At 33.2% G+C, this 15,904-nt stretch overlaps 1 protein-coding gene across 1 annotated transcript; it reads left to right on the top strand.

Annotated features, from left to right (window-relative positions):
- The first annotated feature begins 5,373 nt into the window (after nucleotides 1-5,373).
- On the top strand, nucleotides 5,374-10,449 carry LOC114714165 (U-box domain-containing protein 44-like). Its single transcript, XM_028898875.1, has 5 exons — nucleotides 5,374-5,982; nucleotides 6,082-6,870; nucleotides 7,845-8,151; nucleotides 8,313-8,777; nucleotides 9,124-10,449. The coding sequence occupies exons 1-5, from the start codon at nucleotides 5,533-5,535 to the stop codon at nucleotides 10,239-10,241; spliced, it is 3,129 nt and encodes a 1,042-aa protein (XP_028754708.1). The 5' UTR covers nucleotides 5,374-5,532; the 3' UTR covers nucleotides 10,242-10,449.
- Nucleotides 10,450-15,904: the final 5,455 nt, after the last annotated feature.

Raw genomic sequence — 15,904 nt, 5'->3', positions numbered from 1 at the left:
TAACTTTTTTTTTTTTAGGACATTGTTGTAATGATAAGTTATTGTGATCTGAGTTTTGAATTTTGATGAAACCCCTCCGCCAAGTTATGGACTTTCTATTTTGGTAGAGACTTGCTCGTATTAATTTCAATTAAGTTTAACATTTTTATGTTAATCTAAAGTTTAATAGATATTTCGTTGATGGCAAAAGAAAAGATATTTTGTTATATTTTAAATTTAATAAAATTTCTAAAATAAATCTTAACTCGAAGGACAGATTGTAGTTGTTTTTCCCCACAATGATTAAATCATTAATATGTTGAGGGTAAGGAGATGTACAAAAGCCAAGAGTTGATTTAATTAGCAAGGAGTCAGGTTATAACTTATAAAATCGTAAGTTCAAATTCTGTTGCAGATGTGAGGACCTTGTTGGTGGACTATTTGTATATACCTTTATAAGTACTCTCTGAGCCTGAAAATATGTCCTAATCTTAACGAGCTCCTGAAACCCAACTTAGCTAAATTTTTTACAACTAGAAAAACGGAATGCATGCCATGCAAGTACTACGTGCACTGCTTTTTGGGTGATTAATAAAATTGATTTTTGTTGCCAAAAAAAGAACAAATTACACTCAGGTCCCATAGAAGACAATTAATTTTAAAAAAGTCTCTAAAAATCTCGAAATGATTCTGAAGTCCCAGGGACCTGTGTGTAATTAATTGTAATTGTGAAATTACTTATTTACCCCATTAATTTTGTTACAGCAACTCATTTACAATCTCAACAGTAGCTGTTGACAACCCGAGAAGAAGTGGTTGACAACCTCTGCAGTGCTCCTGACAACTCATCTTGTGGGATGCCAGGGGCATTGCCGAGATTGTTAACCACCTCTTCTCAGGTTGTCAACAGCCACTGTTGAGGTTGTAAATGAATTACTTTATGTTCAAATTAATGGGGATAAATAGGTAATTTTACAATTAAAATTAATTACACACAGGTTTTCGGGGGCTTAGGAATTATTTCGGGATTTTTAGAGATTTTTTTGAAATTAATTGTCTTCTGTGAAATCTGAGTGTAATTTTCCCCAAAAAAAAGGGAGAATTACAATGAGATCCCACATAATTAAAAAACAAGTCCTAGAGGTTGTCATTCTCACTGTAGGACTTGTTATTATCACTGTAGGACTTGTTATTACAGGCGTCTCAGGTTGTTACTTGGGACTTTGTAGTGATTATTTCTCTTATGTGGGACTTGAATGTAATTCTCCCAAAAAAAAACCGCCTTCTCATACAAATCAAATTTCAATCAAAGATTGGCTTCTTTCTTCGGTAAACACAAAAGTGGATTATTTGCAATTACAAAAATATTTGTGCATAATAAATTTTAAAAATTAATATAAATCATCACACATAATTATAATATTTTGAAGACGTACGATCTCCGATCTGGGCTCCTTGTCCCGTCGACGAGGGCATGTCCAGTCTCTCTACTCTCTTAGTCTTCCCTCTCACCATCGGCGGCGGCTCCTCCCCCCCTCTCCCTTTGCCTTTCAGTCTCATTTCTCATTTCTCAAGAGTCTCAATGTCTCGAAGGCCGAAAGGAGCAGCACTGTTTGTCACTCCATCCCCCCCCCACGCTCTTGTAAGCTTCGAGTCTTCCATTTCATTTCTACTCTGTAATTATAGGAAGATAACTGTAAGGTTCGAAATTCGAATTTTCCATTCCATGATATGTCCCCAACTCATCATTATGAGCCATCACGTCATCAATGACTACCACCTCACCAACTCATCTTTCTCCCATGTTGCTATGTCATCTCTTCGTTCACGTTATCACCATGTGTCTATCATTGTGATCCATTATGTCATCATTGGATGCCACCTCAACTCCTCCTCTCTCCCATACAGCCATGTCATCATAGTGTCCACGTCATCGCTACATGTCTATCATTATGAGCTGCCATGTTATTACCTTATCCACATTATCGTCACGTCACAAACGCAGCCAATTTGTGAAGAAGTTGGTTCGAACTTGAAACCTCCTGTGCTTGTGCTGAAGCCTTTACTAGTTGAGCTGAGAAGCATTTGCAAAATTCTTATACAAAAATAAATATATATAATATTTCTAATAACAAATACAAATATATATAATAATTATTATATACATAATTTAATATATATTATATAATTTAATATATTATTATTTATTTGAATTTAATTTTTATATTTTAGTAAAAAATTTCTAATAATTTATATTTTTATGCAAATATTTAACAAAATAATAAGTATATTATATATTTTTATTTTTATTTTCTAATACAATTTCGTATTTGTTAATTTTTGTATAATATATTATTTAAAAATTATGATATATTATATTTTTATTTTAATAATAAGTTTAAAAAATAATTATTATATATGTATCTTATATTTTTTATGACGGATTAGTGACGAAATTGCGATGAAAATTAGTAACATGAGAGTTAGTGATGGAAATTAGTGATGGAATTTTTTCATCACTAATCATTTAAACCAGAATTAGCGACGGGCTTGGAATAGAATTTAGTGGCAAAATAAAATTCCGTGACTAATCCATCTCTAATTTAGTGACCGAATAAAATTCTGTTACTAATCCTTCACTAACTTAGCGACAAAATAAAATTTTGTTACTAATCCTTCACTAATTTAGCAACAAAAATTTTCTGTCACTGAATTATGTTGCTAATTTTAGTGACAAAATTTGTGAGAGATTAGCAATAGATTAACAACGGAATAAATTTGATGCAGTAAATTTGAATTTCCTTACATTAAATTCAATTTGCTCAAGAAAATTTAAATTTTCTTGCATCAAATTCAAATTTGCTCAAGCATATTTGAATTTCCTATAAAATTGCAGCAAATTTTGCAATAAAATGTCTATCAAATTCAAATTTGCTCTACTAAATTCAGGTTTGCTCATCTCCTTGATCTTTAACTTATTCAATATTCTAACGGATTAAAACCTCAATAATATATTGAATAACTCAAATAAACTATTTAACTTAAATTTAATCAGTAAAAACATTCTATGTGTCTTTGAATAATAAATCTTTTAACTAAAATCTTAATTTACAATTCTCAAAACAATTATTGAACAAATATAATGTATCTTTGAATTTCTATAGTCATATATTATCAAAATTCTATATTTACTCCATACCCAAACAGTACAATTTTCTCTAAACATTATAATAATACCAATAATATAAAGCTCTAAATATATAGAAAATACTTATAAAGAAAATTTGATAAAAAGAAATATATTTGTGTACCTAAATGATTCCTAAATCTTGTCCTAATCTTCAGATCACGCTTTGCAACTCAACTTCTTGCTCTCTTTTCCTTTTTGCCTTTCGCTATCTCTTTCTCTTCTTTTCGTATCATCCTCATCCTCTTATATTTGACTGCTTCATTCCTTATCCAACTGTCCTTTCTCTTTTTTTCTTCTTCATTAATTACCCTTTCTCCATTTTCTTCTCTCATTTACTATCCTTCCCCAAAAATCTTTCCTTAAGTCAATTGCTCCAACTTTCCACCGAATTTGGTGGAAAGCTATTTCTTTTTTTATTTTATAATTTAATAATAAAAAAATAGTATTACTTATATATATTTTTAATAAAAGAATTTGTTTTTTTCCTTTTTTTTAAAAGTATGTTGCATATTCCTTGCTTTCAATAACATATAATCAATTTCTCTAAACATTAGTCTTTAGGACTATAACAAAAATCTTTCAAATAAAGTTCTTTTGTGTTATTTAATGTTTAAACCATTAGCTTTCATAGCCTTTGAACTTTGATATTTGTTACTATTAGATTATCAAAGTGTCATAAATTTTTTTTGTCATGCCGTTTAAAGGCTCCCATACTGTTTTTTTACAAAAGAATCATTACAAAACTAATATGACTTCTGGTCATCTAATTACAGGATCAAAAGTATTATAGCTTATAGGTATTGAATAAAATGGAATCAAAATAATATTGTAACTAAATAAATTAATTACATTCAAATTTATAACTAAATATAAATAACAAATAAATTCACATATAAATCAAAGTGCATAATCATATACAATGTCATGATAGATGTATGACAACATAAGATAAACTAGATATATATAAACAAACAACATAATAATGCTAATCATGTGCTATGAAAATTAGAAAAGTACAAAGATTAAGATGATAGAAATGGAGAAAATAAGAGGAGATTTGAGGAGAAAATAAGAAATTCTCATTCACTTCATTATCTCAAATTTGTGTACATTATCTCCTATTTATAGGACCCCCAACATTGAAGACTAACGTAGAAAGTTACAAATACATAAAGAAGAGAATTAAGTAACATAATTATACAATTGGAGGTTATAAGGAATAGATATTAAGAACTCTTCAATTTGGGAGTTATAAAGTACTCCTCCAGTTCTTAATATACGATTCAATTTTTGAGTTGGTTTTGATCCTAAATATAAGACTCATTTTTCATATTTATCAATTTCCTCTAAATTACCCCTATAGATACTCCCTCAACCATAATTAAGTAGATGAGGGAGAGGTGGTATTAAGAAAGATGATTATGGTGTTGTAGGAAAATATGTCACTTTTCTTATAATTAACTAAATTATCTAACTTTCTTAATCTAATTAAATTAGTTAAATGAGTCTTATATTAAAGATCGAAGGAGTATAGTATTTTAGCCATGAGATGGAATCCTAGGAGGCTATGGAGTTATGATGGTCCACACAGCATAATATTTATAACAAAATGGACTTTTTCCAATTAAAAATTAAATAGTTAGGACATTTTTTGGGGACAAATTGAAACATCTTTCAAAAATCAAGTTTTGTAATGTTTTGATAAAAAAGTTATATAATGTTAAAATTAAAAAATTAAAAAATTAAAATAACCGAGGCATCATTTTTTTGTTGACTACAAATTTTAATTCCTCTTTTGGGGGTTTGGAATCTCCTCTCTTCGTTTTTCATATTCTTCCTTCCGGTTCTTTTTTTAACTATTAGATTAATATTTTAATAGTTCAAATTTAAATCTTTTTAAAATTATTATTAAAATATTAAATTATAAAAATAAATAAATTATAAAATTTATTAAATTTATTAAATTTTGATTTTAATAATTTGTAAATATACTAAATATTTTTTAAATTTTTAATAAATAGTTTATAAAAATTAAAATCTTAATTGTTGAAATATTTTAACCCAATAATTTAAAAAAAAGGAAGAGAAAGGAAGAAGGTGAGAAGGGAAAAGAAGAGGTCCTCACCGGCCTCTTTGGTCTTCCCGGCACCTGTAAAGCTGTAATCATCAATCATCAGTACAAATCGAATTTTCACGAGTCAAGATTTGACTCTTCAAAGCCATGGCGCGCAAAGCAACGGCGAAACTTGACTCACCGTAATCTCCGGCGGCTTTGGCCATATCCGTCAACATCGAACCAAAACCTTCTTACTTCTCTACTTCCCATTCTCTTCTCCACCTTCATCTCCAATTCTCTCCGGTAAATGACGTCAGAACATCTGGCTTCCTCGGTGGTTTCTGCCGTACAATCGATCCAACGTTCATTGACTGATCTCTGTGATCACGAACACCATTACTCGTTTGATAATCCCCGACAGTTCTCGGGGTTGGCCCGGCGACTTCAGCTTGTCGTCAACCAGGTACTCCTGTCGTTTCAATCACTGTCGCCGGGGAGCTTCCCGTCGTCGGTGCAGACCACCCTTAAAGGAATGTCCAGTGATCTGTCCAAGGCTGCAGAAGTTGTTTCCGTTTATGAGAAAAGAAGCAAGATATTCGTCTTGATCAACTGCAAGTCGCTGTGCTTATCTCTTCAGGAGCACACTTTCTCCATAGGAGGCTGGCTCGCCTTGCTCGATCAGGCTCTTCAAGACGACCCTGACCTCCAAAAGAAAGCTTCGGATCTTTCCAGAGACATGAAGCTCGTTCAGTTCAGGGTAACTCGCCCTTTCTCTTTACTTTGATGCATTTATGTCTGAGGAAATGTAATTTTCGTCTGTTCTCAATTTCTTTGTCCTGAATGTACCTGAAAATAGGTTACAGAGACCGAAGAGAGAGTTCAATGTACGCTGGAAAAAGAAGGGGTTGGAAGACCAACAACCAAGGCGGTGCAGAGTGCTATTGTCATGGATTTGGCTCGCGCCTTGGGAATTGACCCTGACGATCATGCAGAGTTGTCTAACGAAATAAAGCTGTTCAAGAATGACCTATTGAGCTCAAATTCTTTATCAGAGCGGCGGATTTTAGTTTCCCTTGAAAGGATTTTGAATAACTGGTCTATTGAACCTGCAATTGAGACTCGAAAATTGGACTTCGACCTTGAAGACGATGCAGCGATTCCCCCCTTCAAAAATTTTCTGTGCCCATTGACCAAGGAAGTGATGAAGAATCCCGTAGTTCTGGAAACTTCCCAGACCTATGAACGGACTGCTATAGAGTACTGGTTCGACAGGTGTATTCAAGATGCACGTGACCCAACTTGTCCTGTAACTGGGAAGGTTCTCAAATCCTTGGAACTGAAACCCAATATTGGATTGGCAGGGGCAATAGATGAGTGGGTTAACAGGGTTATAGAGTATCGAGTCAAATCTGCTGCTGACCATTTGAATGAGGAGCCACTTTGTATAGATCACGTTGAGAGATCTTTGGATAATATTTATGAGGTTTCAGAAGAACATCCTGCTAGCAGATACGTAATCAGGAATGCTGGAATTGTACAACTGATAGGGAAGCTTCTTACTGATAGCTCAAAAGTTATTGGATCACGGCTGAGAAGCAAAGCTTTGACGGCTTTAGTTAGTATGGCTAAAGATGAAGAAAGCAAGGTCAGTGTCTTTCATTGTTTACCATTTTCTCAGTCAGTGATTGAAAAAGACTTTTTCCTCTCCCAAGCCTTCAAAGGATGGGATAACCGGATATATATCTTGTTAAAATAACATTAATTCCCTTTTTCACGTAAAAACGGGTAGCATGGTATGATAAAATATTTTAACTGGCTACCTATTAATAATAATTTCTTTTTTATGTGAGCAGTACTATGACATGAGGTCAAAACCCCGGCCGTAAATCAGAATATATAGCGTTTGCTTTATTCAGATTTCTCTGTTAGCACCCGATACTGATTCATCTGGGAGAGAATTTTCCATCTAGATTCTTGAACCCTATTTCAGAATCCTAAAGTTATTGTATGATTATGTAATTTGCTTACAGTTCTACGGCAAAGCTTCTAAACCGTATGCTGCTCCGGCAGTTACTGCCGCCTTTCTAGTACTTTGCAAGTTGAAGGCATGGGAACGCCCTTGTTTAATTAAATACTTCAATGAGTCCTATTCAATGTGTTACGGCAAAAACCACTGCAGGAAGTGAGTAAGTTACTGAGAAAAGCATAATAAGAAGCACAAACAATGGAAGATGTGATGGCGTGGCAAAATTAAGTGTCTAAGTTGTTGATAAGTTTTGACTCATCACTCATGACTGAAGTCGTTCATTTACTTTGACTCTGCTTTTTTATTAGCAAATATTGGCAGAAAGCTCTTCAAAGTAGTTTCCTGGTAAAATGTCAGTTTTCTTTTTGAAAGTTTCTATTGGAACAAAAATATGATTTTGCTTGTCGCACAATTCTTTAGATGCTGTTATCAGTGACAGAGAGAAGCTATTTTGAAAACTAGGAGAAGCAATTAATGACAAACTATCTATTTTACTGTATATAAAATTTTGCTGCAAACTCCACAGTTTCGTTGGCAATAGTTTTTTAACAAGTATGTCACAGTTTCTGATGCAAAGTTTTATGTATCTCTAGAAAATAATGCTCGAAGGGAGTATCACAAGATTGGCTGTACACAGTCTTACTGGTAGCTCAGAGAAAGAGAGGGAGTATGCTGTGAAGTTATTACTGGAGTTCTCCAGCGATGAAGCTTATTGCATAGGAGTTGCATCAGAGAAAGGTGCATTGGTTCTCCTCACAAGTATGGCAGGAAATCTAGAGTTTCCTGCTTTGTCCAAGTTAGCCGAGGAAGTCTTAAAGCAGTTGGAGAGGGTGGAGGATAATGTGCAACGTTTAGCAGCATCTGGAAGATTTGAACCTTTACTTTCACGGTTGCATGATGGTATGTTTTCTAGTATTATCTTTTTATTCCAGCCGCAAAAATATAAAATCATGATGGAGTGGATGCTAATGATTATTAATCAGCTTTTCTTTAAGACATCTGCTTTTGCAGAAAGCGATAAAATATTAAAACAAACTGAATTTGGATAAATTCTGGGGCAGGTCCTGATGCTGTAAAGATAGAGATGGCGTCTCTGCTTGGAAGGATGACCTTGACAAACAGTAATAAAGAGCAAATTGCCAGGCAAAGTGCTGGAGTACTTGTTGACTTGTTGTCGAAGCCAGAAGGAAGAGAACCAAGTCTGCAAGCATTATATAACTTGTCAGGGTTGGATGACAATGCAACCATCCTTGTCAAGTCTCCAGTCTTTCCGTCTCTTATTGATGTTCTATTTGATGGCCAGGAGCCTTCAAATGAAATTAAAACACTAGCTGCTTCAACAATTGCAAATATAGTATCAAAGCCAGGGCGTTGGGAATTAGCATCTGCTGACATGAAGGGGAGTTCAATGCAGTCAGAAAGTGTAGTTTTCAAGCTTCTGCAACTTTTAAACTCGGTGTCATCTCAATGTCAAGTATATGTTCTTCGCATTCTCTATGGAATAACATCTTCCCCGCAGGCATCAGGTAATTTCTAGTCAACCAGCTTATAATACATTAATAGCATAATAATATTGCAGTATTTTATCATGTGTTCGTTCATTGTCTCTCTTACTCCATGTCATGAAATGTTCGATCAATTTGTTTCTTGTCGAACTTTGATAGTATTGGGTTTCCATTAGTCTATTAATAAGTACATGTATAAAGACATTCAGAGGATGCTGCTGTGACCTGATAAACTAATGAAGTGAGAATGCTTGCGTTATATAGCTGTGTGCATTTTATGCATGTATCTCCTTCTAAATTGGCCCGCATTATGCTGCATGATGCTATATATTTATTTATTTATTTATATAATTGTTTATTTTTACAGAGTCAGTTGCTTTGCATATAAAATCTGGGGATGGCTTTAAAACGATCACACAATTTCTTGAAAACCCAGAATTCGAACTCAGAATGTATGCTTTGAAGCTTTTGAGACTATTATCTGAACTGTTCAGTCAAGATCTAGGAAATGAGCTGAGACTTTCCAACAAGCTCACCATGCTCAAAGAAAAAATATTAGATGATCAATCTGCAGAGGAGGAGAGAGCAACTGCAGCATGTATACTCGCCAACCTTTCCTTAACAGAGAATGATATTAAATCGCTTTTGGGAGGTGATTTCATTAGATGGATCGTCTCCACTCTCAAGAACCAGAGGCATAGCTCCAATGCAAGGATTTCGCAGACTGCATTAAGCTTGCTGGAAGGTCTTCTTGGCCTCTTGCTTCACTTCACTACGAACCTTGATGAGCAAAGTCTAACCATTATCAGAGAAAATCGTCTCATGACCATTTTCTGTGAACAATTGGAGTATACTTCCAAACTAAAGGTAAAAAGACTTGCTGCTCTTGGATTAAAAAGCTTGTCAGAAATTGGAAGGACAGTTACTTCTAGGGACGCTGAACCGTCACGTTCCAATGGTTTCTGCTATTCCCTCCTGTTCATGTGTGGGAGGACCTCTTATCAGAACCTTTCATGTCCAATTCACAACAGTTACTGTGAGGAAGATAGTCAATTGTGCCTGCTAAGGAGCAACTGTATAAAGCCTCTAAATGATCTCCTCAATGATAACAATGACACTAGTGTTCAAATTGCTGCACTGGAGGCACTTTCAACACTAGTTTTGGATTATTCTTCAAATACTTTCAAGAGAGCAGCTGATGAGCTTGCGCAATTGGGTGTGGTTGATTCTGTGATCAATCTTTTCACAGAGGCTAGATCTGGCGAGCTTCAAGAGAAGACCGTTTGGATCATAGAGAAAATATTGAGAGTGGAAAATCACATACCTAAGTACTCACTTAATCAGTCTCTTGTGAGGGGCTTGGTTGAAGCCTTTAAGCATGGGAATCCTAACACCAAGGTGCTTGCTCAACATGCTTTAACCTGCCTAAAGCAAATATCAGTTCTAAGTGAGAAGACATCAAGTCAACCTCAAGCTAGGAGGTAGCTAAACATGTAATTTTTTGTCCCCATCATTCCTCTTATTTTATTCTTTGGGATATTATCCCTGTAGTTCTTTTTGTTATAAATCAAACAGTCTCACTATAATCTGACAGATACATGTAAAAAAAAACAATGTTTATGACACTTGGATTCTTTACGTCTCCCATTGACATGTAATTGTGTAAATAATTTCAAGGATATTTTTTGTGTTAGACTTCATTAAAGCTATTTAAATGTTAGGTTATCAGCTGTTTTAAATATAAACATTGCACATTGAGGAAATTTTTTAGAAATTCAATTATATTAAGCTATAAATTGTTTTATTTTACTTTTTTTATGAGCACAGGTATGGAGTAGTCCTTTTGGTAGATTCAACCACTCTTGGTTATTACATAGCAGTTAATGAATGGTAACGAATATTTTGAGATTGGGCCATGGGCCATTGGTCCGGGCCTCACCCCATGAATTATGACTCCGTACACTCTTTCCAAGTTGGGTCAATGTTAGCTCACAGGCCCAAGGCTCATTTTGCTTATTGCCTCTCCGAAATCCCTCTCTCTTCAAGCATTTCCATCAAATGGGGCATTTTCTTACGTGTTCTATATGATTTACAAGACGAGGCAAATTAATCATAATTTATAAATAATATACTTTATTTTGACAGAAGAACTATATTTTATTGGAAATTTTATAGTTTACATTAATATCGATGAGAAAAACATATATCTATGGTAGAGGCTATTTGGATAGTATGCAATGGAATCAAATGAGAAAAAAAAATATTTTTTTATATGGAAGGTATTTTTCAAAAAAGGATTTTTAAGGATCAAAATTATCATTGTTTTGCCATTCGGAATTTTCACTTGATGGTAAGAGTAACTCTATTACTAGTCAAGTCACTAGTTCAAACACAGTCTTCTGTAGAACTAATAAAATTAGTACAAATTTATTCTAAAAGTTTAAAATCATATTAATGTTGATTCTTGTCAGTAAAAACATTAATAGTTATCGTCATTATTTTAATGGTTAATATTAGTTTTTTAACAGTAGATGGTGATATTGTTATGGTTTAAAACTTTCAGAACAAACTTGTATTAAAAGAAAAAAAAACTAAGTGCTCAGTGCTTCTGATTAATTTACAATTTACACCTTAACTCTTTTTTTTTTTTTAAACCTCTCCCACACAACCTTCTCAATGTTTTAATGGAAGGATTTAAAATTTTAATCTCTATTACATCCCACCTTGTTACCTTTGTCACTTGAGAAAGTAACACAAATCTTTTTTAATCAAAATAATGGATATATATCTAGAAAAAGATAGAGTGGGAAAAGGAGAATGAAGAGAGCTAATCTCACACACTATCAAATCTGTGTCACTTACATTTCACATACATGAATATATAGAATTCAATTTACTTTAGAAAAGATTGGTTAAAACTTTGCACAAGTAATGACTTCTAAAATTCTGGTAGAAAAAGGAAAAAAAAAAATCTTTTAGTCTCTATAATTTTGACTTAGTTATAATTTACTCTTTACAGTTTGACTTTATGCATTTTAGTCCCTAAACTTTAAAGCTCTAATCTCTAAAATTCATGAGGCACACACTTTAAAATATAAATATTAATATTTTAAATGGTTAAATTATAGAAATTGAGTTGCAAGGAATCAAAGTTCAGGGATAGTATTACAACCAAATCAAGATCATAAAGACAAAAATATTACTTTTTCTCACAAAATTTTTAAAAAATTTCATGCCAAGTAGAATAACTTAGAAACATTAATAATAACTTTGAGCTTTAGCCAAAAAAGAAAAAAATTAATTCTGAAGTTCCTTTGAATAAATTATTGTTCTATATAGATCTTTTCAAGTCCAAAAGTAGTAAAAAAAAATTTCGTGGGGTTGAAGGAACTAAGCGATTTTAGCGAGTGAGAAAAGCAAAGGGAACATCCATGTCCCACTAAGTAAAAGGGTGATGGAAAGGAAAAGAGGCATTAGTTGAAGCTTTTGTTTGGTGCTCCTTAGTTATTCTCAACCTTTCTTTGTGGAAAGTTGCATCCGCATTCACCAAAGCCATGTCCGGGCAGGCACAGAATATAGGTTTCAAAAGATCAGATAAACATGAACTTGCAAGTGAATTACATCCCATAATTCTATTCTGATGCTGAGTAATTTGTATTGTTCTCTAAAATATTACTTTCAATCCTTAATATAAGGTTAGTCGATGAGTTAAATTTGATTCTAAATATAACCTCACGTTATCTCCTCTTTTTTTTCTTTTTCAAAATATTTCTATTAATTACAAAGGGCTCTCACTAAGAAACAATTTTATTCATCCAATGCATATGATTGAAGAGGATAATTTAAGAAAACCAACACACATTTGTGATATCTTTAAATTAGTTATTTAACTCTTATGTTAAAGAACGGATATAGTATACAACTTTTCACTTAAACTTTATCATTTTTAATAGTATGTTTTTATTTTTTGTTAAACGAATTGGTTCTGAGAGACCATATTAAACCTCGAATAATTTGGGTCAAGTCAAATTAGACCGCATAGGTGTAAAACTCTCTAAAAAGGCATTTTTTTAAAATCCTAAATGCACGGCACTCAAATTTTTTTTTTGGCCAAAACACAACACTCAAATTTGAGTTAAGCTTTTTGTTAGTAAAAAAAAAAAACATTTCTAGACCACGATATGTGCATGGGTGTGTGTATTTACTGATATGTATTTATATATGTAAGGATAAAAAAGTTTAAGTTAAACTCTTTTACCCTGCTTATTATTACACACTTATAAATGAATATTTGTAGGCATGTAATTAATTGGTGATAAGCAAAAAGGTTAATATAATTTTTGGCCTCTAAAATTTAGGTCTATTTCACTTTTCATCTCTCAAATTTCAAACATATATGGTTTTAGTTCCTAAAATTCAGTCTGTCTTAATACATTAGTCTTTGAAAATATAATGGTGTTAAAATTTGTTAAAGTGTTATAAACGACATTAAAAATGGGATGTGGACTCACTAAATAGCACGTAACTAAGTCTTACGTAGATAGCAAACAAAGGGGGAAAAATAGGTCCTTAAAATGCAACTGTTTAACCTCCTTTTTTTCCTCATTATTTGTTTGAGGAATTGTTCATTGTGTTGCACTTTGAGAATCCATTCCTTTTTGTTCTTTGCATTGCGTTTTGAAGACCTATTCTTTTTTTTGTTGTTTATACAAGATCTAACTAAATGACATTTGATGAGTTCATATTATCACTTTAACTCTATTTACATTAGCACATTTTTATACCATTACACCTCTAAGGACTAATACCAGTTTAAAATTTGAGAGACCGAAACAAAAATGGATCAAAGTTTCAGCCACAATAAATTATAATTAAAAATGAAGATGATTTTTTTAGGTAATGTCTACTAAAGATTCCTTTGATATGAGGAAAATGGAGGATACAGGAGGGGATGAAAAATTTTAATGAGCTCGATTCAAAAAATTGAAAAAACGGGATTAAAAGCTTTTAATTAATTTTTATTACCTTGGTATATTATCTCTTCTCTTTATTAAAATTTTTCAGTCTCACTTCTCTACTTAAAAACTCATTAAAAAATTTTCTCACCTCCCCTCCTTCTTCTCCATTTCCCTCATACCAAACAGCACCCAAGTTCTTGATATTATTATTCAGTACTTTTTATAATTTTTTCATAGATAAAAATATGAGGAAAATGACAACAAAAAAAAGAAGCCTAAAATTGTGAAATCCTAATTCGCGAAGGTAAGGATTAAAAATGACAAGGAGGAAAGTAAACCCAAATTGAAATTTTAAAATTCAAGTAAAATCACAAAAAATGCCATTTTTTATTTTAAAAACATCAACCCCTCACTGGAAGCCATTGCCGGTGACCCGTGCTAGTGGCAGGCCGCTACCGCCATGTAGGCCATAGGTAGGGGTTTTTTTTTCCTGGTAGTATCATTTTTTTTTTTTTGCTATGAGAAATTATTTAAGGAAAGTGATGGGGTTGGGATTTGATCCCACCACCCATAGTCATTTTGACCAACCAAAAAGATAGGTGACCATTGAGTCATTAATAATTTCTTAACATTAAAAAAAATGGGGTTAAAAAACAAAAAAGTGCAAGGACTGTTATTCTTGCTTGCTTTACTTTACAAAATATCACCTGTAGCAAAACAGATTTATCATTATATAATGCTTTGCTCCAAGTGGTTAAAATACTCCGCCCACGTTGGTCTCCCTCTTCATTCTCATAGATCAACTATAGCACCCAAGTCAAAGTTGCTTTTCCAAAAAGATCAAGTTTTGTATACTCTGGACCACTTGGTCAATGAACTATATATATAATGATTGATTTCTTGACTTTATCATTAAATATGTTAAGTTTACATGTCTGTATATACACATATATAGCCAATCCTCCAGTTTAGAAAACAGAGTTTCCATACATATTACAATCAAATTCATGTAGGGACAATACAATGGAAAATAAAAGTTTACAGAAACCATTGAAATTTCGACTTCCTACTACATCATAATCATAATTCATTCTAAGCCAAAAAGAAATAACAAGCCAAGTTTGTTGCAACATCAACACTTTACACAACAGAAATATATTTATAGCAACCATAGCATAAACTATCCATTCCAATTTCTTCAGCTTCCTTTGACACTGAACAATCTCTTCCTCCATCTTCTTCAACTCATCTAGCATTAGATTTTCAACCAATTCATCAAGCTAATCAAAGTAATTGCATGCCCATAACTCCTAAATGTGAAACATATGAATAGAACCCATTAAATTTGTGAGAGAAATTCCAAAGGCCAGCAACTCAGTCAAATTTAAAAATAAACATATCACTCGCTAACCTTGAAATTTAGGCATTTAAGAAATCTTCTACCGTAATCTTGCTTTGTCCATGAAATGAGCATTATAACCTCATCTCCACATCTGCATCTTTGGACACTCCTTTCACCCACTCCTCTACCCATCGTGGGTGAAGATGAGCTTCTACTAGAAGCCATTAAACTTCACTATAGCAAAAGAAGAGTTTTGATGTTCAGGTCTAGTATGTGACTACTACAAGATTAGATCGCACAAAAAATTACTTCCTCCAACCTCCTCTAAGCTTTGCCAAATTTCTCTGCCTTTACCGCCATTTCTCTCCCTCCAACCGCTCCTCCTCTTGCTTTCATTGCCTGCTTCAACCTGCGCTCCTATTGAACCTCTAACTGCCTTCTTACTTTTATGCCCTAATTGAAACCCTTAGTATTTGGTGTGTGCAACTATGTGTTTTGCCATAACTCGTTTTTTGTATTGTCCAGGTCAACCTTCCCTTGCTCATACCAAATCATCAAGCTTTACTTGCTAAGTCAGATGCCACATCATAGGTTAACAGAGTTAGTGCCAACTCAGGTGAGTTTGACGGCCCAAAGCTACTAGGAACCAACAGCCAGAAATAGATATAACTTGAGGACCCAATACCATGAGTTTCAAATTTCAGGGACCAATACCAAAATGGGTTCAAATTTGAGGGATCAAAATTTATATTAACCCAAAAAAATATAAGTTAACTCCCTTGCTCTGGCTCTAGCTCGTGACAACAATTTATCTGACAATGATAAGTTTAAATCTAATATTAACAAGG

The sequence above is a fragment of the Neltuma alba genome, unplaced genomic scaffold, assembly GCF_004799145.2.
Source record: "Neltuma alba isolate B1F8T4 unplaced genomic scaffold, ASM479914v2 tig00001931_pilon, whole genome shotgun sequence".
In the NCBI taxonomy this organism is placed as follows: Eukaryota; Viridiplantae; Streptophyta; class Magnoliopsida; order Fabales; family Fabaceae; genus Neltuma; species Neltuma alba.
This window is presented reverse-complemented; position numbering and strand designations above follow the sequence as displayed.

Bases quoted from the DNA above. Each gene is read 5' to 3' on its own strand.
- LOC114714165 (XM_028898875.1), top strand. From the start codon at position 5,533: ATGACGTCAGAACATCTGGCTTCCTCGGTGGTTTCTGCCGTACAATCG. The intron at 5,983-6,081 runs GTAACTCGCCCT...ACCTGAAAATAG, and splicing joins TGAAGCTCGTTCAGTTCAGG to GTTACAGAGACCGAAGAGAG. The intron at 6,871-7,844 runs GTCAGTGTCTTT...ATGTATCTCTAG, and splicing joins CTAAAGATGAAGAAAGCAAG to AAAATAATGCTCGAAGGGAG.